General features: G+C 41.0%; 1 protein-coding gene across 2 annotated transcripts; it reads right to left on the bottom strand.

The window, feature by feature from the left end:
- Nucleotides 1-5,731: 5,731 nt before the first annotated feature.
- SERTM1 (serine rich and transmembrane domain containing 1) lies at nt 5,732-26,967 on the bottom strand. 2 transcript variants are annotated; one of them, XM_058548016.1, is made up of 4 exons: nt 26,804-26,967; nt 25,807-26,265; nt 24,914-24,975; nt 5,732-8,587 (listed from the first exon to the last, which is right to left on the bottom strand). In XM_058548016.1, exon 4 carries the CDS (start codon nt 8,398-8,400, stop codon nt 8,077-8,079), a length of 324 nt encoding a protein of 107 aa, XP_058403999.1. In that variant the 5' UTR covers nt 8,401-8,587; nt 24,914-24,975; nt 25,807-26,265; nt 26,804-26,967; the 3' UTR covers nt 5,732-8,076. The 2 variants fall into 2 exon arrangements, with proteins under 2 accessions (XP_058403999.1, XP_058404000.1); XM_058548017.1 differs by having other exon boundaries at nt 26,011-26,265.
- Between the last annotated feature and the right edge of the window lie 355 nt (nt 26,968-27,322).

Raw genomic sequence — 27,322 nt, 5'->3', positions numbered from 1 at the left:
TACTTAACCTACCTTTTTAAAAAATTGGTTTATAACATTATATAAATTTCAGGTGTACATCATTATATTTTGATTTCTGTATAGATTACATCATGTTCACCACCCAAAGACTAATTACAGTCCATCACCACACACATATGTCTAATCGTCCCTTTTGCCCTCCTCCCTCTCCCCTCCCCTCTGATAAGCGTCAATCCAGTTTCTGTCTCTATGTGATTGTTGTTGTTTTTATCTTCTACTTATGAGTGAGATCATACGGTATTTGACTTTCTCCCTCCGACTTATTTCGCTTACTGTAATACCGTCAAGGTCCATCCATGTTGTCACAAATGACTGGATTTCATCATTTCTTATGGCTGAATAGTATTCCATTGTGTATATATGCCACATCTTCTTTATCCATTCATCCCTTGATGGGCACATAGGTTGCTTCCAAGTCTTGGCTATTGTGAATAATGCTGCAATGAACATAGTGGTGCATGTATCTTTGTACATTCATGTTCTTTGGATAAATACCCAGCAATGGAATCATATGGTAGTTCTGTTCTTAATTTTTTGAGGTATCTCCATACTGTTTTCTGTAGTGGCTGCACCAGTTTGCACTCCCACCAGCAGTGTATGAGAGTTCCCTTCTCTCCACATCCTCTCCAACACTTGTTGTTTCCTGTCTTGTTAATTATAGCCATTCTGACGGGCGTGAGGTGATATCTCATTGTAGTTTTGATTTGCATTTCCCTGATAGTTAATGATGTTGAACGTCTTTTCATGTGCCTGTTGCCCATCTGTATATGTTCTTTGGAGAAATGTCTGTTCAGGTCTTTTGCCCATTTTTTAATTGGGTTGTTAGTTTTTTTGTTGTTGAGATGTATGAGTTCTTTATATAGTTTGGATATTAACCCCTTATCAGATGTATGGTTTGCAAATACCTTCTCCCAATTGTTAGGTTGTCTTTTCGTTTTGTTGTTGGTTTCCTTTGCTGTGCAGAAGCTTTTTAGTTTGATGTAGTCCCATTTGTTTATTTTTTCTATTGTTCCTCTTGCCCGGTCAGACATTGTACTTGAAAATATGTTGCTAAGACCGATATCGAAGATTAACCTACCTTTGTGAGTAAGCATTGTCCCAAATATATCTATTAAAAAGGACTATTTCTGAATGAAAGGAAGAGAGGAGTAAAGCATAATAGTTAAGTTGCAGCACTTAAAGCCTGATTTTTTTGGGTTAGAGCTCTGATTCTGCCACTCACTAGCTTTGTGACCTTCCCCAGTTTCCTCATGTATAAAACAGGAATAATAATAGTACCTACTTCACGGAGTGTTATGAGTAAACATGTAAAGTGCTTAGAAGAGTATCTGATACAAAATAACAGCTATAGAAGTGTTGGTGATTAATGTTATTTATCATTATTATTACTCCTTCTTGAGTAATGGTCTTGAGCTAAACCAATTTGCTTTTATTACTGTAATAAGTATGTTTAGATGATTTTAATGTTATTACAACTGATATTATAGTAAACGAATTTGGCATTTTAGTAACCAGAACTCCCTCTGGACTGGCACTTATGCACATAGAGGAAAAAATGATGTTTATAATGATAAACCTGGGTCACTGGGAGATCTTGAATTAGCTTCTGAATTATCAAAGTTACCACCGTTTTTGGGTTGAGTGGATTTTGTTATCAAGAAACTATAAACTAGTTTTTTGAAATGTGATAATCCATGAGTAGCAATGTGCAAAAACCCTTCAATAAGTTTACATTCTTGAATGCTAGAGATAAGTAATGCAAGGACTAATCTAAATATAAGGCAATGAAGACAGTTCGGGAATGAACACTATGCTTTGCAGCTGAACAGCACATACCGGGAGTCCAGAGATGCTGGCTACTTGGGCCCACTCTGGATGATCTGCACCGATCGACAGAGGCCTTGATGTTTGTTGCCTGACTTCTCCAGGCACTGTCTCACCCCAACTCGACTTTCCTAGGATGATTTCAAGTTTGACTGTAACTCCGAATCCTTCCAGCATAGTCGTTCTGCTTCATCAATCAGAGGTGCTCACCAGCAGTCTGTTCTTGATCTGTCTATCATTTTTTTTTTTTATAATTTTTATTTATTTATTTTGTTCCCCCAAAGCCCCAGTAGATAGTTGTATGTCATAGTTGCACAACCCTCTAGTTGCTGTATGTGGGACGCGGCCTCAGCATGGCCGGAGAAGCAGCGCGTCGGCGCACGCCCAGGATCCGAACCCGGGCCGCCAGCAGCGGAGCACGTGCACCCAACCGCTAAGCCACGGGCCCGGCCCGATCTGTCTATCATTATTGCTTGCATTATGATGAGGGGCTCTGGTCCCAACACCCGCCATCCTTGGGAAAGGGCTAGGCCGGAATAAGCAGAAGGACTGCTGAGGAAAGCAGCTGCATGAGGTCTCCCCGCATGTCTTTGCTGAGGCTGTGGGGAGAATTACATAAGGAAGAGGAGGAAGTGAGAAAACGGCGTCAGAACAGCTAGGGCCAAATACCTGAGAGATTAAGTTAGGGGTGTGAAAAAAAGAAGAATCGAGGAGGGATTAAGTTCATAAAGATGAAGAATAAATGGTAGGCAGAAAAAATGGGAAAATTTGAACCTTCAGAAGCCAGAAGGTCTAAATGATGTTTGCTTGATAATCGCATAGATACTATTACTCACCATGTATTCAGCAATGTGGATTTAGACAGTTTACATAAAATTTCTACTTTATCCTCACAACCTGTAAGGAAGTTACTATTCTCTTCAGGTTACTAAGATCCTGGAGGCTCAGAGAGGTTGCCTAAGGTCATAGAAGTAATACTGAGGGCTTAGGGATTTGAACCAAGCTCTGTTTGAATCCAAATCCTGTGTTCTGTGGATACAGAGTGAGTTAAACAGGGCAGGCGGATAACTGAGGAGAAACTGTCCAAAAATCTCAACTATTCACAAGAAGCTAGAATCATAAGGAGTAAGCCATATAGTGCGTAAAAATGATAGCTTTAAAAAAAAAAAGAATGATAGCTTTTTTGGGAATGGAATTTTCAAAGAAGCAAAATTGTAAATGCTTCAGCTTTACTGAAGTATTAGAATTTTATTGGAACATTAGTCACACATCATATTAAAAATACTGGAGTAAGAGTTACATGGGCTGAAAATGATTGAAAGACTTTACACAAGGGCCAAATACTCTGAGAAGGTGAGTGTGTATCTGTGTGTGTATGTGTGAGAGAGAGAGGGAGGGAGGGAGGTGAGTGTGCGGTAGAAACGGTGGAGGAGGGATTTGTGTGGTAACACTCATTCTAAGCTAAGACCGTTTCCATGGCTAGAAGAGGAGCAGATATTTGCAGCAGAGAGAACAATTTTCCACCCACTCCCATGCCCCACCCAGGGTGGATCTGAAGAGGATTTTTTGCCCATCTCTGGTCTATTTTCCACAAAGCAGCTAGAGTAATCTTTCTTAAATTCAATTATTTAACTTCTCTGCTTAAAATCTTTGAATAGATTCCCACTGCACTCAGAATAAAACCCAAACTCCTACTGTAACCTACCAGGCCCTGCCCACCTCTCCAACTTCAGGTGCTGCACGCCAGCACTCTGACTTTTCTGTTCACACGAGCTGAGACCTTTCTTGCCACAGGGCCTTTGTACATGCTTTTCCATTTAAGAGAATACTCATCCTAACACACTTCAAAACTTACATATAATCTCATCAAAAAGGCCTTCTCTGACCACCATATCATGAGCTTCCCTTGTTGTCCATCATTTCACCATTTTATTCTCTTTATAGCACTAATTGCAATTGTAATTATACATATTGTTTGGCTATTTCTTTTTGTGGGTATCTATCTTCTTCACTAGCTTGTAAGCTTCGTGAGGGCAGGAACTATATCTGTTTGCTACATCTAGTGACAAGGGACTTACTCATTTATTTGATAAATGCCTGATGACAATATCTCCCTACAGTGTTCAGGGTGGCAACACCATCCCTCAGAATGGATCTGATCTAAGACAAAGAAAAGTGGTCAGTACTTAACAGTGGTTTGATGAGGTCTCTGGACAGTCAGACACGACTAAGGGGTCAGTGAGCTCTGTTGCAATAAAAAAGAGTATTAATATGAATTGTCTCACAAATTGTAGATGTTTAGGCATGGTTTTGATGTACTAGAAGGATGAGCAAGGGGTGACTAGAGTGCTCTGCTCACTATTGAAGGCAGGGTTACATTGAGGTAAGAGACCTTTGAAAATCAAGGTGTTGTTTTTGAACACTGAGAAGTGTTATTTGTTCTTGGGAGGTGCATTTGTGTGTTGCATGCTTGAGTTTCTGTGTGTATGTGTATGTGTGCACACACACAGACACATGTGGGATTATAAGAGCCGCCCACTGGACACCCAGGAAGAAAGAGAAGCACAACTGTCCTCTCATGGATGGAGAGACTGAAGAGAGCTGGTCCTGGGAGGCCCCGAGCTTCCTTTAGGACTCTTCCACTACAGCCTCCCCTCACCACTCACCCACACTCTCCCCTCTGCACACACGCCCTTGGAGCATTCCATCCTGAATAACTCAGGCTCTGGGAAATGCAGTACTGAAGGCTTGGGTTCTGTGTGTGGTACCAATTGGGATGGATCCTAGAGGACTTTCTAAAGGAGAGTGGGACCTGGCATTGGTTTGAAGTGGGAGCCTCTCTGACAAAGAAAGGAGGACCTCAGGAAGGGTGGCAAGTCTAGAAACTGGCATTTCTCCTTGAGAATGTTGCATTTTCTAGTTGTGCTGTTGTTTTCCTTTGGATTGTGGGAATAGTCTTATTGGTTATACAGTGTAAACTATTTTCTCTCATTTTATAAATCCCATCGCTAACCCCCATCCTCTAACCTAGCTGATTATGTGTGCATGATCTTGTGAAAGTGGTGTGGTGGGGGATGAAGAAATGTGAAGGGAAGGAGATGTGACCTTCCTCACATCCCTTTTCCACTGAGCCCGGTGTGATGGCAGCAGCTTTCCACTGAGGAGGGAGGCTTGGAGTTCAGACCCGAGCAAGCAGATGAGGAGGTTGGAGGGGGGGCGGTGCTATGAGTTGTGTTGGAGGGGACACTTAGTTTGGAGAAACAGCAGTTTCTTAGGCAGTGGAGGAGAGGTAAGACCCCCTGTCCTCCACAAATACACTTGAGCAATACAGTCATGTCTTGCTTAATGACGGGGCCACGTTCTGAGGAATGCATCAGTAGGCAATTTAGTCATTGTGTGAACATCACAGAGTGTACTTACACAAACCTAGATGATAACAGCCTGCTACACACCTAGGCTATATGGTAATGATCTTATGGGACCACCGTTGTATATGTGGTCTGTCATTGACTGAAACGTCATTATGTGGTGCATGACTATATGTGTGACCCTTCCTCTGCCACAGTGTGTCCCACTGATCACGAGCATCACCTGGGGTCCTTATTAAACATACTGGTTCTTTGGCTCCACTACCGAGGTCTGGCTGTGGCCTGGGAACCTGACTATTTTCCAAGCATTCCGGTGACTCTTCTGATCTGGAAAGTGTGGGACTCACTGTCCTAGAGGGAGATGACCCTTACAGGGGTGGGCAGAGGCTGACATTTGGGCCACATATTATTGACCCTGCTTCAGAGAGGACATGCAGAAAGAGAGTGATGGAAAAGCCTCGCTAGGAGAGAAGATTGTGGACCACATCACCGAAAACAAGAGAAGACCAGGCTTTCAATGGGTTCTACGTCTTTATTTATAAACCAGTCTTCCAACCTTTCTGAACTTCTTATACAACACAAATTCTTCTCAAGTTGTACAGTCTGCTATCTTGGCAAGCGTGTGATGACAAATTCTATTTTACATCTTTGAATGTTGCTCCTAATTACTCTGCTTAACCTCGACAGCAAGAACCATGGTGGCCAGGAGGGGAGGGGATGTGCCTGCAGATTTTTAAAAAAATAGTGTTACTTTCAGAAGCCTTTATATCTCTTCCAGAAGGAAAGAGTATAAAGTTACCCCTTAGAACAGATCATACTCAGATTGTCCCGTTGTGTGGCAAACTTGTTCCTTTTGTTTTTAAAATAACCTCATCCCTGTCCTCTCTTCCTCAGTAACCAAAATAGCACAAGATTAATCAAAAAGCAAAAGTGATAATATAGATGCCTCTGTAATCCTGTGTAGCTTTCACACAAGTTTTAATTGGGAGTGTGTGAATATATACATATATTCTTGTATACAGACACACACACATTCAGAGAATGCTAATAATGATCTAAAATAGCAGACCTTTTCTAGTACAGGATTTATACTGCATAATAAACACTCCCATAATAACACCGCCATGCTTTAAGGGCAGCAGAGGCAAATTTTTCACTAATTGTACATTTTAGGGTAGCAACTCTGGCAGGTCTATGGTGTTTGGGGACATTTTTGATGTATAAATAGTTCAGTGTCGTCTGATTTAAGTGCAGCTTATGGATTAAGAAAAAGAAACCTTCTGATTCTCATGACCAGTCCTCATCTCTCTCAGCATTTTAGAATGACAAAGATATACTCTGTAAAATGGTGGATTCTTCATCCCATTCCAGTTACTGGATAGCGCGGCCACACAATCGAACCAAAGTGTGCACTGAAGCTCCACCACTTAAGATTAGTCAATGTTTTGAACAAGAAAGATCCAGTTGCCATGGGAAGACAGGGGCATGTTGATGCAGTGGGCTCCAGAGGCTGAATAAGTTCAGTGTTTATGCTGTGGGCCATTTATTTTTAAAATTAAATTAAAATTCTTACTCTTAAGCAGCTGTGGTTTGCTTGCTTTGTTTTGTTTTTAGAGGCGGCTTGACTTCCTCCACATTCCGTGTTTGCTCATGTGCATGCCTCATTTCATGGACAAAGCCCCTGAATGCAGATGTGCATGGCTGCCCACAGTATGGCAGCTCCCAGCAGCTACACAACTTGAGTATCTACAGTTTTTAATACAAACGCTTGTCCTGGAGTCCTAATGCAGAGTGTTATGTTAACATACAACAACTACATATCAGAGACATGTAACATTCATGAAGTATATAATAACATGTATATTAACAATTCAGTCTCTAAGTTTTGCCACCTAATGTGAATGAACAAACATCTAACATCTCAGAGTTAATATAATTCTCCACTAAAATTATAAAGACTATGAAACTGAATAAAGGAACACACTTACATGACTCCTAGGAGTTATTACTACATAAAACACAACTGAATGAATATTTCCCATGTGCTTAATTCCTGCTGATGGAAATTATAGTTATAAAATAAAAACATCTTGATGTCTCTTCTGGTGCTTCTCTTAGTAACAGTAACAACAATTATCACAAAGAATTCCACAACTGTGGGGCATTACGACTACAACATAAGTAGGAAAAAACCCCCAAGAGGGAGAAATACATTACAAACTGCATCATAACACATATTTGTGTTGCTACTTAAAAATTAAACTCTTCCAAAACCTTTCCAAATATGACTTAATTCATCAATAAATGATTTTCATTTGTTAAGGTGAAATTAAATAAAACATTTAGCATATCTTGCCTCCCGTTTTAAAAATGTTATACATTAAATCTAAATTGACTCTTTTTTAAAATTTGGTGTTTCCACTTTATGTTTTAAATATGGAAAATATCTTCTAAATAGCTCAGACTTAATTTTGCCAGTTTGTGCTGCTTGAGTTAATTTCACGGTTTTGTAAGAGAAATGAAGTATGGAGTCCATATCCGGCACCCGCTGCGAGGCCCCCTCTGGTGACTTCTGCCTCAGGTGTCCAACAGAGTGGAATGAACTTGAAGATTCAAGTGGTTTGTGTGAAATTCTGCACCTCGAGGTTTGCACGCATTTCTGTCAGCATCAGCTTCTACATTCACAAATGAAAAGCATCATGAACGGAAAAAAAAAATCAGACGTGAAGGAGAAGGGGAAACAGGCCTAATTAGTTGACAAAATCAAAAGGGTCATTTCTTTCATCAGGCAACGGCTTCATGCGACATTTCCTGTAAAGGAAAACCTAAGCAGCTGCAGCCTGCAAGGATTCTTCCATTTTCTTCATGAAGAAAGGTTTGAAAAAGTGGACCTTTGAGAGGAAATACTACAGACTTCCAAATTGGTGAAAGAACTTCCAGCGTCGCTTGGATACTCCGGGTAGGAGGAACTGGAGGAGATGATATTTTTGAGCCTCTGGAGGGCAATGATTAAAAGCAGAAGCAGAAATGCTAAAAGGCTGAGGAATATGGACACATAGATGTAGACATTTGACAGGTGGCCTGAGGACGGGTCCACCGATGTGGACAGGGATGTGGGAAACAGCTCAAGGAAAGTTCCATTCTCCACATTTCCCGAAAACACAGACGAAGAGTCAGGTTCAGACATCTTGATGGAGGGTAAAAGAATGAACAAGTGTATGAAAAGTCAAAGTTTCACGCGGGTTAAAAAGGACAGAAGCAGCATTTTTGTTTTTTCATGAGAGCATCAGCAAAAACTGCAGGCAGTTAAATCAGCGCAACAAAACTTCTTGGTTTTCAAACAAAGGCAGCAGGGGATCAGGTGTCCATTGACGCTGCGAAAACAAAGCAAAACAACTGAGCGCATTATTCAGAAAAGATCACATTTAAATCTCATTTCTAGTTTTCACTTCAGGAAGGCTTAATTATAAAATCCACCAGGGAGGGAAAAGAATGAAATACCTTCCCCAGGAACAAGTCATGTTTATGTCTTTATATTATAAATGATGATATAAAAATGAACTTTTATTTTATCTCCACAGTACCCAAGGTGCCAGGTTTCTCCAAGGGACTAAGGATAAAATAAAAAGGAAAATACAGTTCTGATGTGCTCCATCTGCTGCGATTTCAACAGATGCTCCAAGTGGATGCTCTGAGAATAGGACCCAGAAAGCGAGCTCCAAACCTCCCTCCTCCAGAAAACCAATTCCTCCATTCTGCAGCCCACTAGCACGATTCCCGACCAATATTTCCCTCTTGCATGCTTTGGAGAATCACTGCACATGCAAGTTTGCTTTCTGTTGGACGTTTATAATTTGCTGATTTATTTATAAAAAGTTATCTCAAGATCAGAGGCCATTTCTTTTCTTTTCGATCTACCTACATATGTTGTTCTGCATAATTTAAGCATTAAATAAAAACCTTCAGATTCACTTAGAAGAACAAAGGTAGGATTCCCTCTGAAGGGTAGAAAGAGGACTAGGTCTGCTTGTCAAGAGACTTAGGTTTGAGGCCTGAATTCCCCTTTATCTTTGGGAAGTTGGGCAAATTGCCTATATTTGCTGAGCTTCAATTTTCTCATCTGTGAAGTGGATGGCACTTGCCCCCTCTCCTCACTGTGTTATGCGGGGATCAAGATAACATTTTGTGAATTGTCAAAGGCTGGGCCAAAATAAGTTTATAGTGTATGTGTGTGTGGTGTGTGAATGTGTGTGGTGTGTGTGTTAACAGGTGCGAAGAGTGGCCGGCCCTGTGGCGTAGTGGTTAAGTGCGCGCGCTCCGCTGCTGGCGGCCCAGGGTTTGGATCCCAGGTGCGCACCAACGCACTGCTTGTCAGGCCATGCTGTGGCGGCGTCCCATGTAAAGTGGAGGAAGATGGGCATGGATGTTAGCCCAGGGCCAATCTTCCTCAGCAAAAAGAGGAGGATTAGCATGGATGTTAGCTTAGGGCTGATCTTCCTCACACACACACACAAAAAAACCAAAACAGGTGCAAAAAAGGAATTTTTCTTTCAGCCAGGAGCAAAGAGATGCTCTTCACCATGTTCTCCCTCCTACCGTGGTCCCTGTGAGGAACACCATAAACAAAGTGGACTGAGAAGGGCAGGTAGCAATTGGGACAGAGTGTGATTCTCCAGGCTCCAGATGTGGGTGCAGTGTGTCCCAGACACCCTCTCCTCCATGACTGGAGAAGTCACAACTGGTTTCCGCCTGGCCCCCAGCCCACTAAGTCCACGTGGGGGCGAGGGAAGTAGCCTGAGGGAGGATGATCCCTCTTGATAGATGACTCTTCAAGTCCAGAAAAGATGCTCTTCCTAGCTTTTTATGGCATTAGACCATTTTGTTGTAAATTTCTAAATCTCCTAGCATCACAAGTAGTGAAATGCTAATGCGAAAACATCCACTCTGCCCTGGCTTTCCCTTTTCCTCAAGTCTTCCCTATATTTTACCTTGAAAACTTGCCTTTCTCTTCTGTTCTCCAAATCTAATTAAGCGGCTAATTCTCTGAGGGGCTGACTTTGGCCACTCTGGCTGTAGCTGAACGGCGCTAAAGATCCCTGGGAAAGAGGGGACACTTCTGAGAGGGCTGTCCCTGTCGGGTGTCACACAGGCTAATGATCTTAGTGAGAGCCTCTGAGTAGGCCACGGGCAGCAGTGTCCTAGTAGATCCTAAAATAATTTCCCCCCTATTCCTCTTTATGCTCTGCCTGGTGATTTTAATTCCATTAGGCTGCTGCAGGCTCCTAACAATCCTTAAAAAAGAATCATAGTAGGACTGCAAATGTGTTACACTGATTTGGCAATACCTTGCCTTTTTACAGCATGTAAATGTTCTAGCCGTTCATCTTTAGGGAAAATAGCAGTCTCAGAGGCAGCATGATGTCCAGGACAGAAAATTAGGATAGAAATCTCAGAGAGTGAATCATAAGAAACATTCAAGATGTTCGGGGAAGACCTGCTAAGTCTCTAGATGGGGAAACTGAGAAACAAGCTAATTGATTTGACAAAAGAAACATATCTAATTAGAAGACAGGTGAGGACTTCAGGCTTCTGCTCATCCTCGATCCTTATACTATGTGGTCTCAATTTTCCTGTCACTTTGGTAGTAAGGATTTTACATCTCTTTTTCTAGCATTGGCAAAGAAGGTAGGGACTATGCATTCTGTGTGTTCCTCACACAAACTACTTTGTAGGCAGGTAGAGCAGAAATATTATTCCCATTTTGTAGATGAGGAAACTGAGCTGCAAAGACATTGTGATTTACTCAGAGTACACAGCTGGACAGTGACAGAGAAGTGACCAGAACCCAGGCCTGAACTGTGTTCTTAGTTTTCTCAACTATGGTAGGAAGAGAAAAATGATGAGACTTGGGTAATTAGTTTCTACTGCTGCTTACTTTGACATGCTCACAGTTTAGTCTTGATATTTCAGTTTTCTCATCTGTATGATGATACCTTTCCTCCCTCTCCAGGAGGTCCTGAGTTAAGATGTAATAACATTTTCATTATCATACTTAGAAAATTATAAAAGGCCAAGTCAAGTGCCAGTAGACAGTTCCTCCTGAATGCCTAGAAAGACTAGAGGAACTTCCAAGTCCCTGCTAGTCCTATAATTCTGACATGTGCAGGTCAAGGATTCACCTGGAACTGGGTGATTTGCTAAAGTCACCTTCACTACCCAAATCTGTATCATTTCTGGGGTGGGGCTGGAGCCACAGAAAATGTCACTGGAGTATCGGCAATTCAGCGGCAGAGATCACAACCAGCTACCAGACCACTCATTAAAACAAAGGTATCTCTTTACACTGTAAATATTCCAAGAGCACTTGTCACATCCTGGAGATCGCCATCTTTCAGACAAAAAGCCCACTTTGAGCCTCATAAACTGTTTATGGAACAGTTTATAGGAAACGAGGCTAAGACGATTTGGCGACAGCATCTGATCTTCCAAGTGGCCTTGGAAGAATGGTAGAAATGAAAAAATAAAACCTTGTGTCCTTATTTGACATTTCACAATTAAATATCTTCTTTAAATTTCCATGCCCCTCCCCAATATTTCAGATTTAATATCATTTCCAGGATACTTCTTAATTTAAAATGACAGATACACAAATTTCATTTCACTGTTCTACTCTGAAACAACAGAGTACATGCACTGTTAGAGATAATTTTAATTTGATGACATTAATTCCATTTTCTTATTGAAGCTTTAAAAATTGATAAATCTTCTTTCTCTCTGGTGAATGTTTTGACAGTCTATGTATAATGCTCATGATGAACCAAACTGTACATGTTCAGGCATTGTGACAGTGTGAATGAGGCTGGAGGTGGCACTGTGGAAATGAAATCAAACAAGTGTGTTTGAAGATGATGCGTCTTGGGCTGTTTCTCCCAGACAGATTAGGTTTAAAGAAGAGAAGAAAGAGACTTCATCTTAAATGCATAGCCTTGACCTATCCTGACACAGCGCCAGTGGACTCTCATTTCAGGTGGCACCTAAAGCCACGTGGGGATTGTGATGCTTTTTTTCTGAGCTATTCTCAGAAAGTGATTTTTGAGAAATGAAAATGAACTAGCTGGATCACAATATTATAAATGAAGATCTGTGGGAATGTTTTGGTTCATGGTCAGCCAGCTTTCCCTTTGTCTCTTGGAATAAAAACCTGTGCTGGGAAGAACTCTACAAAAGGCAGTCACCTACTGAAGTGAGGAAGGACGCGTGTAATCTCACCACAAGCCCAGTGGGGTGGGGAGATGGAGGGACAGCATAGAATGGGCAGACCTGGGGGTCTCTGGTTCCATGTCGCTCCAAACCATGCCTCCGTGACTCCTCTGAAAGGATGGAAGCTTTCCTTCCCATGGGGTGATTATGAGAATTGTCAAGTTTTGGAAGAACAAAAGCATACTCTCTAGTGTGGACCTTTGTGCCCGGTAAAGGGAAGAAAAGCTGACCAGCCCTTATCTCTGAGTCCTCTCACAGAAGCACTGTAAGACTCCCGGCGGCCAGACTGTGGGCGGAGCCTGTGCCATGACCTGGAGTTCTCCAATGCAACGGTGTATGAAACTCAGCCTACAGACGACCTCAAATCTGGCACAGCAATTTCTGAGTTTGTGACCTTTATTCAAATACATTTCTATGTGAATAACAACTATTTGAAAGGTTTTTTTGTTGTGGAAAACTGGGACAAGCTGCTTTGTTTAAGAGTGCCTTAGCTGTTAGGATGTCAAATCAATGTTTAATCATTATCCAGTCCCACTCTGTCCTTCTCCAAAAGCTGGTCCTCCCAAACCATTAGTAACGATTTGATAAAGTATTAACATGACATGGTAAAATGCTTTTTCCAGTCTACAAGTGTAAAATTTGATATAATGTAATGAATGGTTTTAGATGATGGATTGGACCTCTTTCTCTATAGAATACATAGAAACTACCATTTCCAGAATCTAGAAGGGACCTTATCATATCCGGGCAAAGCTGTTTTTAATTCTACTTAGAAAATAGCATGTTTTATTTAGGACCTTGAGCAATTCCTTTACAATCTGCATGACTATCTTCTCTCTTAATGCTTTCTCTTTGCCTAATGGCCTTTTGGGTCATGCTAGAGGAGAGAAGGTTGGTGCTGACAATACATCCTTCCCACCCACCCTTCTCTAAATGTAAATCTTAACTTGCAGTCAATGGCAATACCTACCCCTGAAGTTGAAATAATGAAATAAAGTTTATTGTCTTATGTGCTATCCTTATTCCAAGCTGATTCAGTGGTCCATCTATTTGCCTATTTGAGAACTGTTCTTTCTTATCAATACAATGCTTTGGGAGAGTAGAATTTTTTGTGAAGACGAGTAGAATCTCATGATTCCCTATATCAGCCCAACAAAAAACAAAACCAAGGGGCGGGCCCGGTAGCATAGCGGTTAAATTCCCACGCTCCGCTTCAGCGGCCGGGGGTGCGCAGGTTAGGATCCTGGGCGCGCAACGATGCACTGCTTGTCAAGCCATGCTGTGGCGGCATCCCATGTAAAGTAGAGGAAGATCGGCATGGATGTTAGCCCAGGGCCAGTATTCCTCAGCAAAAAAGACGAGGGTTGGTATTGGATATTAGCTCAGGGCTGATCTTCCTCACAGAAAAAAAAAACAAAAAAACTCAAAAAACCTCCAACGAAACCAAGCAAGGAAATAAACTAAGTCGATCTGGGGTCAAATGTTGAGTTTGAGGACCATCGTATGAGAAGAAACGTGGAGAGATGGAGATCCTGAATAATGAACTGGAATTCATGGATCTGGACTGGATAATGTAAGACAAAAAAATAAAATTAACAGTTCTCTTTACCAGCTGTTCAAATGAACGATCAGAAAATATAATCAGAACTTTTTCATATTACTTCGGTGAAAATTAAAGAAATGACAAAGTAACAGCTTGGTATCAGTGATTTATTGTAAAAATCAATTTCTAGAGCAGGTCATCGGGTTGCTTTGGATTCAGACCAATCTCCTCCATCACTCTACCTCACTTTTGTCTACCTGGATTAGCCTCAGGCCCAGTGAAATATTTCCTCAGCAAAATAATTAAATTACAGTCAGAATACTTTTATGTTAGACAAATTATTTTGTCCTAATTCTGTAAAAATTAGTTATCTACATCAGGTATAATTCACAGAATATTCAAAATATACCTTTCTTGTTATACAAAAGTGTAGATTGAGTGAAGTTAAACATAGACAAGAAAGTCTTTCAAAAGGGGATGTGAACATAACTGTTTTGACCATCTATCTTGTACAACCTCAAAAGTAATTATAGATATGAATTCCCTTGCATTTATATAGCACTGTTTTCCTGGGGAAAATCAAACTATTATTCTTAATAAATTTTTGCTATATTTTTATTCCATGTTAAGACCTTATGCCCAAATCGCTGCCTTAGTAAGAATAATTATTTTGAAATGGTACTTTCTTAGAATAGGATAGTTCAAATGGATAATTTTTCAAATAAAAAGGTCAAATATAAAAACCAGTTCTAGGCATTGCTTTTTCATGATTCTTTTATGATATTTAGAAAAGACCAAAGACGGCTCTCTCCTGCACTTTGCAGAGATTGGATCCATCTTGGCTAACACAATTAGTTTAAATCAAAATGAGAAAAGTAGCAACTTGAAGGTTGAAGGAAGCATGAACTGGTTAAGAAATAGCAGAACAATGAAAGTCACTTTTTTTGTGTGTGTGTGTGAGGAGGACTAGCCCTGAGCTAACATCCGATGCCAATCCTCCCCTTTTATCTTGAGGAAGATTGGCCCTGAGCTAACAGCCGTGCCCATCTTCCTCTACTTTATATGGGACGCCGCCACAGCATGGCTTGACAAGCGGTGCGTTGGTGCGCGCCTGGGATCCAAACCTGCGAACCCCAGGCCGCCGAAGTGGAGCGTGTGCACTTAACCGCTTGCACCACTGGGCCAGCCCCAAAAGTCACTTTTAGGAAGTGGAAGAAAAGGTCATTGGCTAAACACTTGATTTAAAGAAAAAGCAAACAGTCAGAGAAATAATGACTGAAGATCATAGGCAAGGTTGAAATGAATCAGTGGGAAGAAAGAAGGTAAGAAGCAAGATTGGCCTTTCAAGATGCTACAGCATTTTTAATGAGGGCTTTCAGGTTCAATTCTTTCCCTCTACTCAGCTCTGATCATTTCCAATATTTTAGAAGTGTGTTAAGAAAAACATTTTTTATTCCTGGAGCAGCTACTATTAGTTAAATCATAGCATTAGTATACAAAAAGGCTTGCTTATTTTTAATAAGACTACACATATTTTTAAAAACTCTCATTAAACTGTATTCTGGTAGAAGAATGGAATGGGGTTTTCTCCTTTTCTGTTGTCTCTCATCCTGTCTCTATAGTTAAAATAATTTGTATCTAATATGTTTTTTGTTCAATCAGGAAATACTCATAACAGTCTCCTTATAGAGTATGATATCTGGAAAGATTTTGTTCTTGTAAACTTAATTTTGTGATTGTCACCAATCTGTTTTTTTAAATCTTTACAGGTAGACCACTAGGTATCCCTAGTCTATTCTCTCAGGCTCCAGGGGCCTTTGGGTGCCTCTAAAACTGCTCTAAGGGAACGAGGAAGAGCATGGAAATTTGGGTTCTCTACAACCATTTGATGAAGTCCACCTTAAATTTAAGCAGATTCCTCAGAAGTGGGCAGCCATGGGTTAATGCCACTCAGTATATTAAGAGGAAAACGTGAGATTGTACCACTCCCTACCAATGCCACTCCTTCTTTTCTTTTTTTGTTTCTACTGCTACCTCCCTCTTTAAATACATATATTCCTCAGTTCACGGCTTATTGTCATCATTGATCCTTCTTTCCCTCTATTCCTCATTCCTCCATCTCCCATAGGCATCCACGCTAATGTGTTTAATGAGGACCTTTCTGTTTGTATATGTTTCTGTAAATGCCTAGTGTTGTTTTGTGTACATTTTCTGGTAAATTTTCATTTGTCTTGTAAATTTTCAATTTACAAGAATAGATATACAGTAAATACTTCATTCACTCCATAACTTAAACGCTAAACTTCATTTCCACTTAAACTATTTTGATAATTGAGGCACAGGGAAGAGAGGAACATAAATTATCTAATGTATCCAATTCTCTAATTTTGTACATAAGAATATACCAAAAACTAATAACCATTCTCTATCCATAAAATCACATGTACAGGTACAATTTGAAAAAAAAAGTGATGACATAGGTTGTCTGAAATGAATTTCAATATTAGCAAATTAATTAAGCAGGCCACTATTTATACTCTCTCTCTCTATTGGCAACTATAGTCATGTATTTATTTAAACTAAGGTGCATGATAGCCTATTCCTTAAAAATGGATTGGAATATCACAAGTATGTAAAAATGTTTTACATTTTTTCCCAGCGAGGACTCAAGCTCACAGAGTCTTCCACATGATGATATTTTTAACCAAGGGATAGCATTTACATGAATTAATGAACCATTGTGCCTCATAATAAAACTACAAATAGAACCTTAGTTGATTACAGTGTAAATTGCCCATCTCTTCTGAATATTAGCCCAGTGTTTAGCATAACATATACATATGAATTATGCTAAATAAGTTCTCTCATTCTCCCATTCCTCTATGGCTGACAGTCAAAATATGATGATGCTTTCCACAAATAAATGGCTATATAAAAAGGATAATGCTTAGTAATTGGCAGCTTAGGCAGGCTAAGTTTTGGATACATCCAGTTTTGGCCATATTACATTGTTTAGTAGTCAGTTGAATACTCAGAGAAAAAAAATGTAGGATAGAGATTTCAAGATTTATCTAATGCAATGTAAGATCCTTGGACCAATTAAAAGAAACAACAGCTTTGTTATAAAGGACATTATTAAAACAACTGGGGAAATTTGAATATAGACTGTATATTAGATAATTGTATTATATCAATATTAAATTTCCTAAGTGTGATATAGGAGAATGTTCTTGTAATTAGGAAATGCACGTTGAAGTATGTAGCTATAAAGTGTCACAACATCAGCAACTAACTTTCAAATGGTTCAGCCAAATTAAAACAATAAGTACATACATACATGTACAGAAAGAAGGATGATAAAGCAAATGTGTCAAAATGTTAGCAATTGGTTAGTCTAGTTAAAGGATATATAGGTGTCTATTGTTATTATTCCTTTAACTTTTCAGTAGGTTTGGAATTTTTCAGCATACAAGTTGAGGAAAAAATTATTTATCCCCAAGGATATTAAGAAAATATGCTTGGTATAATATGCAGTGGGTCAGCCAAAATGTTAAAAGCTTCTAAAGAAATACAATGATAGGAGTCTGATTCTTCAATGGGTATTGGAAAGGTTCAAATACTTGCTGTTACCATCAGCTCATGATGCCCACTAACCCACAGGTACTGGAGGTGAAGCATCAGAGAATGAGCTGGAGGAAGTTTAATATGCCCAGGAAACTGGATCCATGTTGGTGGGAGATGATGCTTGAAGACCAGGAATGGTGATTCGCAGCCAGCCTTATTCATGACTTCACTCCTGCCACCCACCCACTGGTCTTAATCTCAGTCTGGGCCTCCAGGATCATGGAATCCAGTTATGTTCATCTTACATCATCAGTCATCTCCAGAGGCAGGACATCTCTCCTGCAGTTTAAATATCCAGTCAAAGGCAGGGGCTATGGAGGCATCTTGAGTCAAGAAAGAGTAGTTTTCTTTTTTTATTTTTAATTGAGACATAATTAACATATAACATTATATTAGTTTCAGGTGTATAACATAATGATTTGATATTTGTAAACTTTTATTTATTTATTTAGGCAGCAAGTGTCAAACAGCAAGTTCCACAGATCAAAGAACTCACAATCCTTACAACTCTTAAAACTGGCAACCACCTCCCTGATCACCCTGGTTTGGATGAGTCCTCTAGTGTGGCAAGAGGCTAAACCCGGCCACATAAGCTCTCTTATGGTCCAGGGTCAGTATCTTTTGAAATAGGGGCCAATAAACAATTTAGAAATTGAATCTAGTCATTAAGATTGGTGGTCTAGACATACCAAACTGTCCTCAATGTCTCAAAGTTTTTTTTAAATACTTACATTTAATCCTAACATTTGTACATCTTCTCCCTTACTCCACCCAAAATCCAATTTATTCATTCTTCAAGACTCTACTCAAGCCTTCCCTCCTCTGTCTCATCTAGTTATTCACTCAAAATATATATCCCCATCTACTTTCTCAACAAATTTCTGGCTCCTTCCTCTGCAATCTGGATATTTTCTATACTTTTCTACACTAGCATTTCTCATATTTTATTATGCTTATTATATTTGTTTACCTGTTGGTCTGCTTTGATAGACTGTGAACTCCTGGAATAGAGAACTAATGTTTCATTTATCTTTATGTCCATGAACCAGTAGAGTGTCTGGTATAAAGATGCTCAATAAGTATTTGTTGGATGGTTGCATGAATGAAAGGATAAAGGAATAAAGAATGCAGTTGCATGTGAAAAAATAGGGAGCATTGATATTAACAGTGCTTTTCCCCAGTAATCAGCAATTATATGACTGAGGATATAGGTAGGTACCCTAAAATGATGAGTACCAGAGGAGTCAGAGTTTAGACAGAAAAGCGGACATCGTGAGCTTCATCAGGAAAGCACATTCCCATGTGGGATTTCCTGAGGTCCTGCTAATCCGTGGTGTGAACAGAGCAGCAGAGCTTGTCTAAATGTGCAGGCGCTCTCTCGCTCTCTCTCTCTCTCTCTCTCTCTCTCTCAGGTAGAACAGTTAACTCAAAATTCTGGCAAACAAAGAGAATGTCTACATGTTCCTTGTAACGTGGAACAAAATGATATGGCAGGCTATCAAGTGTGGGAGGAAATCAAGTCCTCGGCAGCCTGTTGTCATTTTAGATAATGACTCAAGACCAGAATCTGTCAAAGACAATATGGAAGGAGTAGACAAGTATGGGCTCAAATTCTCCCAGAATGTATTTCAATTTAAAAATGTAAGGAGGTGAAACTGAAAAATAATTAGGAACTAGGAATTACTTACAGGAAACAGACTACTATACTGGTGACCTATATAAAATAGTCACACATTCTTTTTTTTTTTGTGAGGAAGATCAGCACTGAGCTAACATCTGATGCCAATCCTCCTCGTTTTTTGCTGAGGAAGACTGGCCCTGGGCTGACATCTGTGCCCATCTTCCTCTACTTTATATGGGACGCCGCCAGAGCATGGCTTGACAAGCGGTGTATCCCTGCGTGCCCAGGATCCAGACCTGCGAACCCAGGCTGCTGAAGCCGAGCGTGCGCACTTAACCACTGCGCCACTGGGCAGGCCCTACACATTCTTTTAAAAATATAATTAAATATGGTTTTTTTCAAGAAAATCATGAGTATCTTTTATATAAGATGTAACTAACTTTGACTTTGTCGTTTTTCAGGGTTGAGCTCTTCACTGTACCCTTTAAGGGTATGTACTCTGTGTTTTTTCTTCAATTGTAGGATAGCCTTGGTCAGAAACACACGTGCATGCGTCACTCACTGCTCTTATATCTGGTCTTAGTTCTCTTTTATTTCATGTTGTGGGCTGGGATGTAGGGGGCACCTCATGCTAGAAAGTGGTGGGAAGTAGCGGGAACGGAAACAGGGTGGAGAATCCTAAGCCATTGTGGAATGGTAACATGTCTTCAGAACACGATACTCGGGAAGGTAAACTCAGCATGCTTGTGTAGGATAAAGAATGTCCAGACAAACCAGTCTGGGAAAACAGCAACAACAGAAATGATAGCAGTCTATATTTATTAAATAAAAGCATATACTAGTTTTGTATGTGTGTTTGTGCATGTGTGTGCTCGCTTGGTGCATGTGTATTTTCTCTAACCTTCACAACTCTTTTAAGGTATTTCTTATTACCCTTCACTTTTCTTTAACAGATGAGAAAAATAAGAATAAGAGAATTTAAAAGCTTGCCCAAGGTCGTCCAGCCACTTAGAGGCAGGGCTGGAATTCAAATATATCCCTATGTCTCCAAATTCTACGTTCATTATATTCCTTCTCTCCAGGGAGACGAAGGTAGAAGAGGGATAAATTCAAGACTTGTGGTCATTCGTGCTGTTCACGCAATGTTTCTGCCATTCCTTCCTCCTGTCAGGCACGTTGCAGGACTGCATGTATGAATTTAGGGTGGCCATGTGAGTTGTTTTGGCAATGAAAGATGGGAGAAGTGTCACTTCGGGTAGAAAATGTAAGACCCAGTGTGAGATTTGCCACATTTACTACATTCAGGAACATCATATGCCATGGTACTCTGTTAATCACTCAAGGATAACCCCCGGCCCCCCCAAAAAATCCTCCCAAAATTCAATAGAAAATTAGCACAGGAAAAGAAAATATTTCCATTTTTACAAATTTCTCAATTTGACTACAAAGCCCCACATTGGAGATCAATGCTACTCACAGTAGCCACTTGGTTCCCTCAGGGATATGTTGGTTATGAGTCCTTGTGAGATGAGGAGCTTGCAAACCACTGCTTCCTTCATCAAGAAAGTCTTGCTACCAAAAAAAAAAAAATCCAGCTAAACTAAAAAGTGTGCTTAGTGCCTTATTTGATTTGTATTCTGGCTCAAGTTCTGTATCTCATGCTGGATGAGTATCAAACAATTCAAGCACTGGCACTGGTGCACAGACCATACTTTGAGAATGGAGTAGCACTCTGTTTAGATCATAGCTATGGTGATGGGGGCAGTGACATCCTAAGCTGTACTGTGCTAGGAAACTAATCCAGACCTCAGCTTCTTAGGAATAAAAGGAATAAAATTATTCCTTAGGAATAAAGGAATAAAAACAGATAAGTACAAAAGAAGTAAATATTTTCTCTTCTCATTCATTGTGGAACTAACTTAAAACATTTATTGTGTATCTTATTTATTCCTTCTTTCCTTATGGTCCCTCTCAATATTAAGTTTCCTCTATTAAAAAAAAAATCAAAAAATACCAAAACAAAAACCAAATAAGCAACAACAACAACAAAAGGAAAACATTTTTTCATAAAATTCGGGAGCTAGACGTCCTTAAAAATCAGGAAACTGAAGTCTCCATAAGTTAAGTAAATTTTGAAAGTCATTGTTTATACTCTTTCTGAAAAAGGATGGCAGAAGGAGACAGCTGGCGACAGAAACCACAAATTGGGAGCCCAGGACTCCTTTTCCAATTCTAAATCCACTCTATAATCAGAGCTGAGCTGGGTGGCCAACAAGAGGAAATTAGATGAAAAACAAGTTATTCAGTTTCTTTTGTTATCCAGAGAGTAATTTGTCATACGAATCAAAATATGTGCCATGCAGGGTCCAATGGACAAATCTGAGACCCAAACTGAAAGGAATAATAAAGAGGGAACAGAATGAAGGATCTTAGAAATTCACTCAGTTTAACCAGTCCAACTTTGTTGGCAAGGAGTCTTTTTGAAGGTCTGAGAACCATCCATCAATATTCCACTGTTGATCTGAAAGGCATAGTGCCCTTAATCTAGCACTTGACTCAGGGAAACTGAGGTCAACAAGCTCACCATGGACTTTCTCATGAAGAACTGTTAAATGATTGGTTGCCAAGGCATATGAGGGGAATGAAGGAGGGTATTTGTAAATATTTTATTTTTTGACCTGAGTTCCATTTACATGGTTGTGTACAAGTTAAACATATAAATCATAAATTATGTACTCATGCCTTATGTACTTTTCTATATGAATGTTAAATAAAAATGATTTTTCTAAGGGCAAAAAAATATCATGTGCTAGGCATATAGACCTGGGTCACAGTGGGGAATGTCTACTCCTTGTTGGATGAATTGTTTGAGTGCTTCCCTTTTTACCAAAAAACGTGTGGCATTGTAGGCTAACACTATAAATAACAAATTCTGAGAATTTACCCTATGGGAAAAAAATCAGACAAATTGAAAAGGCACATGCACAAAGATGTATTCTGTAGCCAAACATTGGAGCTACCAAGATGTGCATGAATTGAGGATTGGTTAAGTAATTGATAGAAGAGTCATACAATGGAGGATTCTGATGTAATCAAAAAGACTATATTTTCTGCCAGGGAAAGATGCTGAACCTATGTGGCTAAGTCAAAAGGTAAGCTTCAGAATAGTGCATAGTATGATTCCGTTTTTGTAAAACAACAGTTACTAGCACTGCTACTACTACTACGCACGTATACACAATTTTAGAGGCAGGCAAAAAGCATGACAAAACAAAACAAAACATAACAAAACTAAACTAAACTAAATTAAATTAAACAAGAGGTTATGTACCAAGTTGTTAACATATGTTTTTGTTAGAGGATGATTATGAATGTGTTCATAGTCTATTCTGTGCATGTCTGTATGTGAATTTTGATACAAGAACATGTATTGTTTTATAATCAGAAAAAACAATAAAGGTATTTTTATTAAGAAACAGAAATAAAATTTAATTATAGCATATGCAGTGGAAATGCAACTGGTTTTTAAGCCCAGAACTCTTCCTCCTCCTCTTCCTCCTCTTCCTCCTGTTTTTGTACTGTATATACTTAACACAAACCTTTAAAATGGTTCATATGTACCTTTTCTTTCAAAGTTTAACACTCTCAGGTTGAGGCCAGAAGGTCAATCTGCCCAAGAGGGCTTAACTGTACTTTGTACTACAGTGGCATTTTACAGGATGTTGTGAATGTTCTATTTAAGAAATGAGAAGAGAAGATCCCTCTGCTGTAATCCTGGTCAGAGAGAAATTGAAAGTGAATAAGAACCAAACCAGTTTAATTGGCAACAGTTGATAGATTACCAGGCATGTCTAATCAGTACCAGACTACTGTGGCAAATTAATCAGGAAAGCTGCTATTTTGGTTTCCCCTGGGGAGCAAATCTATATGTTGAATGTTCCCTGAATGAATTGCCTGTTTTAACTGTGCTTTAAGTCATCTTCCTGTCTGTCTGAAATTGAAACAGGTTCTTACAGCCACCTATCCTTCTGTTTCCCATCAAAAATTGTATTCAGGTCTGTTACCTTCTTAAGTTACCCTTTTCAACAACTATTACAAGTTTGCAATTTCCAGACCATTTCACTATTGTCTATAACAATATCAGCATCAACAATCAAGCCCATAATACAAATTGTAAATCTGGACTGACTGATTTCTCATCTTAATGTAACTTAATAGATGAGAACTTAAAAGTTAGGAACTCAAGAAATATTAATGACAGTCTATCCTGTTCCTGATATGAATTCAGAGCTTTGAAATAGTATTGGCACTGTTTTGGCTAGATTGTTCCATTTCATGCTTAGAGATACTGTTAAATCGTACATGGCTACTTGACTACAGAGAATCTCCATTTTTTATTGTTGTTGTTGCCCAAACTTAATATACTAATGACTATTTCCTGGTTCAAAATGTGAACATGAGCATGGACCCTACTCATAAGGACTCTTGAAGGAGGCATTCTGCGTCATGAGACCAAGCATCTCAGAACGCTATATCCCATGGACACCTCTGCCACAAATCAGAATCAGAAGTGAAAGGGCCCCAGAACTTGGCTCAGTAGTCTGCTAGCCCGCACCTGAAATGGTCAATGAATACACAGATGAGCTTCTTAAGCTCGAAGTCAAAGGCTGGTCCACATATGCATATCATGGACTTCCGCCCTAAGCCTCTGGCTTGATTTCTCTAGCTGCATCTGTTGGCTAAAAGGAACGTTGACAACTCATGCAATTAGTTTGATCTTCCTCTTTGTTGAGTTCCCTATACCATTAAATAACTTAAAGTCTTTATTATTTTTTAGCTGTCATTATGAATAATAACTAAACAGTCTATAAGCCTGTGATGCTTTATATTAACATAGTAATATAATAATACAATATGCTCCATACATGTCTATTTGAAGAAAACGGCATTCTTCTGCAACATTACTTTTTAGCTTCTAGTTTCATTTAACAAATGTTTACTAGATGGTGCGGTAAGTGGGAAAGCCAGGTAAGTGGGACCCACACAGTGCCTGATGTCAAGGGCCTTTTGGAAATGTATTTTTCCAGGTTCTTAAATTACTGTTTTAAAAACCCAAAGGAGCAAAACACAAACATTCAGCCATAATTTTATTTTTTTGCTTCTCCCTAATATCCAATTAAATATAAAATGCTTATATAAACTCTACAAACTTAAAAAAAAAAAAGCAAAAAACAATTAGGATATTAAAGTACCAGTGCAGAGAGAAGAGTAAGCGCAGAGAAGAAGGGATGTTATCTAATGGGCTCAGAATTCATCTAGAATAGTAGTCAAATCAGAGCATTCTGCCTGTGATGGATTAATCTGTCATTCTTACAATAAATGTATGACTCCAAGTTTACTTAATGATTAGTATTATTAATCATTCTCAGCAATCAGCTCTGTCATCCTTCATCTGTCCTCATTAAAGAAGAAATAAAAAAAAGAAAGAAACTTATGAAACCTGCAAATACACCCTCTGATGGATCTAACGCCACACGCCATCACACCATTATTTCTCTCTTTACCCCCGACATGCTTGTGCACATCACAGACATCCAGTAAAATCTGTTGACTTGAACTAACCTGCAGCAGGGAGAACGGAATGGATCTTACCTTACATGAGGCTTCCTTAATGAGAACCATGAACATGTGTTGAGCTCTTCAAAGCACTTTGCCTTATGTAGAGGGATCAAAAATAGTAAATAAATAAGCCACATAAATAATAAGCCTCAAACCCAAAACACAAAAATGGAATACCCCACCCATTTTCTGGAACTCAGTATTCCCAGAATACTTCTGAGGTTGGCAGATGGTTCTCTATCCCCACAATGCCCAGGATTTGAAGATGACTAGGATACGCCCTCTGGGAGCAGCGTTGATGCAACTGTTACAAGGCAGTCTCACTAACATACACTTCAAAAAGCCATTTGCATTAGGGATCAACTATGTGCTGATTATAAAGAGTACGAGTGTATGGTGGTGGTGGTGGTGTGTGGGGGGGGGGACAAGATGCCTTTACACTCAGGAAAATGAAGCATATTGGTCAGAAAACATATTTAAGAATCTCTAGGAGCTAGATCACAAATAAGCTAAAACACTAGACTAGTTGCATAATTTAAGTTAATTAAATATTATCTTTTTTAAGGAGAGTGCATTGGGCTACAAGACTGCACTAAACGGTAAACCTTTAAAGAAAAGAGTATCACCTATCTTGCCTCTTTTCCTATTGATAGACTGTTCTCTGGCAATGAATCTGGAAAAGCTCAAGTGAAAAGCACCCGAAAAGAAACATCTTGGGGAGTGGTCCCTCGGATCTGACCCAGGACATAATCGCCGCCCATTTCCCGCCCTTTGCACCTGTAGTGTGGCCGAACTAATTGCGATGGCTTTGAGACGTCTGGAGCCATCGGATCCCATTATTCACAACAAAGAACCCCTAAGTACTCAGAAAATTTTCTGAAGGAAATGTGGCGGGTAGAGGAAATGTGGGACATTAAGAAACAGACCCTGTCTCTGGAGTCTGACAGCAAACCGAAGCCCGGCGGGGACCCAGGCATCTGTGCAGGAAAAAGCGCAGGTACAGTCGGCAAACCTGGTCCTCAACAAGATGGTTTTGTGAATGAATGGGTCCTTCTGCTACGCCGACGAGCGCACATTACACACCTCCTTCCTAAATCAGAATTCAAACAATTTGCCGATAATCCACGCACCTCGACATGGAAACGCAGGATTCCAGCGTCTCATCAGACTGGGGGAGAGGGAAAGGTAGCCGGTGCGGTTTCCTACAAGGTTTTCCGGGAACTCGGGAAACCACCGCTGGGGAACGTTAAGTGTTCAGCGCCAGGTAAAACTTCCCCGGGTTGGGAGCCACCTAACACGGGTGAAAGGGCTCACGCGAGCATCGAAAGGCGCAAAGCAGGCAGTCACTGTGCGCGTGGCGAGTCCCCAGGAAGGGACGAATGACTCTAGAAATTCAGATAGGCGTTAAAACAAACACAGGAATGACCGCACACGCCACAAAGGAAAAAACAAACAGAATGCACCTAGAAACACACTCTGCGAAGTGTAGAACTGTCTACACTTGCACGGAGAATCAATCTTTGCAGCGGCGGACGAAAGGGCAGATCTTCCCGGTTCCCTGTGTCCGGGACAGAAGCGGGTCATCCCAGGGCCAAGGACGTTGCCTAGCCCCGCGAAGTCTTCCCGAGAATCGGGAAAGCCAGGATGCGGAGGCTGCCGGGGGCCGTAAGGGCGCGGCCGGCCTCGAAGAGGACAGACTCTGGGGTGTCCAGAGAAGGAGCCAAACCTCTGGGAGAAGCGGAGAGTCTGGGAGGCGGCTCCGGAGGGAGCGGAGGCTCCGGGACTCGAGGCCGCCCCAGAGCAGGAGTCAGGGCGCCCCTCGCAGAGGAGGAGCCCACTCCCAGCGCTCGGTACCCCCGCGGGTCCCCGGCTCCCCCCTCCTCTGCCTCGGCTCGCGGGCGGCGGCGGGAGCCCCTCACTGACCTGCGAGTCGGGACGCGTCGACCTCCCGGACTGTGCTCTGGCGCTCAGGGTGGGACGGGGAGCGCGCCGAGCTCCTCGCGGGCGTCCCTGTCTCGGCGATGGGCGCCCGCGCAGCTGTCCGCAGGAACCCGGCCGGGCGCAGGGGTGCGGCGCGCGGCTGGGGCGCACGGGCCGGCAGCGGGCGCAGCAGGAGTGAGCCCGGGGCAGCAGAGACGACCGCGCCCCGCGTCCTCCCTCCGCCCCCCGGTCCGCGCAACCAATGGCGGCGAGCGGGGCCCACTCCCCGCCGGCCCCCCGCCACTGCTCCGGCGGCGTTTGGGGCTAGGACAGCAGCCCCGCTCCGGCGAGGGAGGAGCTTGCGCCAGGGTTGGAAAATCCTGGAGGACGAGGGGGCATTTGCGCAGGGAGCCCCATCTGGGGGAGGCAGGTGTGGCGCGGTTAACGTGTGTGTGTGTGTGTGTGTGTGTGTGTGTGTGTGTGTGTGTGTATGTAGGGGGGGTGCAGCTTCTTTGGAGGCTC

This window comes from Diceros bicornis, chromosome 9 (assembly GCF_020826845.1).
Source record: "Diceros bicornis minor isolate mBicDic1 chromosome 9, mDicBic1.mat.cur, whole genome shotgun sequence".
NCBI classification, from domain to species: Eukaryota; Metazoa; Chordata; class Mammalia; order Perissodactyla; family Rhinocerotidae; genus Diceros; species Diceros bicornis.
Note: the sequence above shows the minus strand (reverse complement) of the source record. Positions and strands in the feature narration are given on the sequence as shown.